Source organism: Scaptodrosophila lebanonensis, unplaced genomic scaffold, assembly GCF_003285725.1.
Source record: "Scaptodrosophila lebanonensis strain 11010-0011.00,11010-0021.00 unplaced genomic scaffold, SlebRS2 tig00001410-arrow-pilon, whole genome shotgun sequence".
In the NCBI taxonomy this organism is placed as follows: domain Eukaryota; kingdom Metazoa; phylum Arthropoda; class Insecta; order Diptera; family Drosophilidae; genus Scaptodrosophila; species Scaptodrosophila lebanonensis.
The window spans coordinates 6,506,736-6,510,372 of NW_022060738.1; the positions used below are offsets into that span (position 1 = coordinate 6,506,736).

Sequence of the window (3,637 nt, forward strand, 5' to 3'; positions counted from 1 at the left end):
TTTCGTTTTATTTCCGAAACGTTTCAATTTTAAATGTTTATGACGATTATTTATTATCTCTTGACAGGGTCAACGATCGAAGAATAGTACAGATGATTTGACTGGCGACGAATAATATTTTGACCAGCAAAACAAACTCGTGATTACCGAATAGTGAATGAGTGAATTTGTAAAAAAATAATGTGGAATAAATCGAAGTGGAATTAAATGTGTCCAAATTAACGATTCATTTCATTATAGTAGAAAAGTTTGGGTCTGATTTTGTTATTAAAAATAAATCGATTAAACTATATACCACCACCCAAGTTACATTTTCCCACTCTGAAGAACAGCCCGACTGTTGCAAATGCTTCTTGATCGTGCTAAACGTAATTATTTAGTCGGAGGGTGATTTAGTTGAATAAAAATATTCGATCTTTCTTTTTTTAAAAGTCCTTTATACGCACTTTGTATTAATCATCAACATATATATGCACTGAACGCTTAATCTCTGAAAAATGGACTATTGGTTTTGAAACTTCTGCAGCTAAATATATAACCAATAGCCGTAAGTAGAATGTAACAAAAATATCGCACAAAATAATCTAAAATTGGAAAAACAAATTATTTGATTAATATGTCATCTAATTATTTGTAGAAATAGTTAGTGACTATTTTTTTCCACAATTGAATGTGAAGATTCACGGTACTTTATAGAAAAACTGAACATTCTTATTTCCGATTTCCGAGTACACTCGTATTTTATGGAAAACTAGGTGTTTATTTCTCTCTCTGTCATCCTCTTAGATCCTCTAGCAAAATATTAACATTAATGTATATATAGTACAAAATTTGATTTATTTAATGCCATCCATTCTGTCAACGAGACAGATTCATAATTAGATATCAATATAGTTTTACGATGGTTTTTCACATTTTATGCCAAAGGATTTCTCTTCTTAACATCATATTTGAATTTCCAAATTTGTCAGCTATAGGAACAAAAGATCAAAGAAATAATACAAAATAATATTGCTGCTGGGAAAATGCCCCACAAAGCCAATCGTAGCGCCCACATATCATGTAGTTATCACTTTCCTTTGGATATACGCGCAATGCGATTGTCAGCAGCGGTCCAGTCTTGCCTTGTTTATCGCCGTGTTCACTTGTCATTCTTCGCACTCAAGAGTTGAGATTAAATGAAATACGCAGTGCTGTTGGTTCTGGTGGTGGCCGCGTGCCTGGTTGTGCCCAGTGCCGCACGTGGTGGCCGCGGTCGAGGTGGTGGATCTGTTGGCGGCCTCTTTGGCGGTTGGCGTAAATACAAGAAGCCCTCCTCCTCGGGCAATGGTCGACGTGTGATGAATGGTTCGCCAGTGCACACTGCAATGCCATTGCCTAAGCCCCCGCCACCACCGCCAGCGGTGAAGCCGATGTCTGCTTCAAAGCCACAAATGGCCGGCTATCCGCGACAGCAGCTACCATCTGGCTATGGTTATGTGCCGCCAGGTGCTACTGGGGCTGGCACGTATTATACCAATGCACAGTCGCTGCCCGCTGGAGCTATTTACTATGCCCAACCTCCCATGCGCTCAGGTGAAGGCCTAAAGCTAGGAGTGTCCTATGTGCCTCGATTTCATTAGGTTCGACTTCCTTACAGGTACTGGTGACTTTTTGACTGGCATGCTGGCAGGACACATGATGAGCGGTATGCTCATTGGCCAGCGACATCATGTCACTCATGTCTACCATGAAAATCAAGAGGCTGGTTCTGAACAAGGCCACCAGCCGAGCAATGGTCGCGACATTATAGTCATCAACAATGGGAAGCAGCAGCAGCTGGGCGAGCAGTCGGGGGCTTGGCCCATGGCAACAGATGTCCCACTGGCACCGGTAAACGAATCTATGCTGAGTCCTTCGTCCGAAGCAAGCGGTAAAGAGCCATTTTTTAAAAGAGCCACTCATGCTCCCATGTCATCCAAAATAGAAGAAGACACATCTGATGTAGAGGTGCCGAACGCTTCGCAGGACTTGCACTCTGCCGAAGCAATGGCAACACCTGAAGTCCCAACTCCTGCTCCTGGTGGCATCGTTTGCTTCCCCATCATGTTGAATGAAACGGATCCCGACAATTCAGAATTGGTTCGTCAAGTCGAGCGTGTGATTTGCTATCCAGTGCCCAATCAGCCACCGTTGCCGGAGGTTCAGTGCGAGACACACAGCTATACTGAAACAGACCCAAATGATTCGAGCAAGACCATCGAGGTCCAACGCGAGGAATGTAATCCAGTACAGCTCAGTACAACCACAACTGAACCACCAATTGTTGCAGGCGAAATTGGTGGTGGCGCTGCCGGTGAGGTGGCCAGCTACGTGGCCAACAGAGCAGGCGCTACTTACTAATAAGTTTCCGTACTGCTCCAGTTTTAAGTTAAGCTAAGCATATGATATAACTGCATATACTCTACAATAAATGATAATGATAATTTCGACTAATTTTGACGCCAGGGGAAGGGACTGCCTGGAATTCCCCGCATCCAAATGCAATTACATATTTAGATCAGGTGATCCATCGTACACCGATGATATATATGATATGACCTTTTCAAAAGTAACAAGAAAGGAATGCTAAAGTCGAGCAGGCTCAACTCTCAAATACCCTGTACCACCCCACAAAAAAGAAATTAAATTAATTAATTAATTTAATTAAATTAAATTAAATTAATTAAATTAATTAACTAAATTAATTTAATTAATGAACTAAATTAAATATTCCATGCATGCACACATACATTTACATTTACATCAGAACCGTGCCTTATGCGTGTTTGTGTACTTGTACATATGTATGTATGTGTGCATTGGGCCTGGTTATATGGCTATAACGTTCTTTCTGATCAACCTATCATAATGAAACTTGGTATACGGATATATAATTACTAACTGGATGTGTCTACCAAATTTTAGTTTAAAATTCCAAGAATTACGGGAGTTATAGAAAATCGTTAATAGGGGGGGAGTGGGGGGGGGGGGGGTGGATCAGAAAAAATGAACAAACTCGTCCTTTCTCGGGCTCAGAAGAATCTGTATACCAAGTTTGGTTATTCTAGCTCTTATACTTTCGGAGATCCTTGCGTTCATACAGACAGACGGACAGACAGACGGACAGACAGACAGATGGACAGACGGACATGGCTATATCCGTTAATGGCCAAAGGTCACCTCAATTTGTGGAACCCCACGGGGCACTATCGGAGTTGAGAGTTGATGAACTTGTTCAACTCCTTGCCGTAGAAAAAATCCTACAGTTAACTCTTCAATATGCCCGTGATTCTACCAACTAATTCAGCATCGTGCTTCTGGGCTTTATGTACCTTGGCGTCTCGCAATACCTTAGCTACCGCCTTTATGGTGGAAAAGATCGCGTTTTGCATTCCGAGTAGTTAAGTTCTTTTTCTTTTTTGGTAAATACAAAGTTCTTAAGGTAAAATTAAAAACTAAATGAATTATAAATTATGAGTAGTTAAGTTAAAATTGAAAAATTACTGCTTCTTAAACCTTTTTCCGGAATCTTAATAAACACCGTAAAAAGCTTTCTCCCATTTTCGGAATAGCGTAGGTTTTTCAGTTCAAAAGCATTAGAATTAGAAGTGATATT

At 40.6% G+C, this 3,637-nt stretch overlaps 1 protein-coding gene across 1 annotated transcript; it reads left to right on the plus strand.

Moving 5' to 3' along the window:
• The first annotated feature begins 992 nt into the window (after window positions 1-992).
• Window positions 993-2,465, plus strand: LOC115630680. Its single transcript, XM_030527326.1, has 3 exons — window positions 993-1,575; window positions 1,640-1,912; window positions 1,967-2,465. Exons 1-3 carry the CDS (start codon window positions 1,179-1,181, stop codon window positions 2,380-2,382), a joined length of 1,086 nt encoding a protein of 361 aa, XP_030383186.1. The 5' UTR covers window positions 993-1,178; the 3' UTR covers window positions 2,383-2,465.
• The last annotated feature ends 1,172 nt before the right edge of the window (window positions 2,466-3,637 follow it).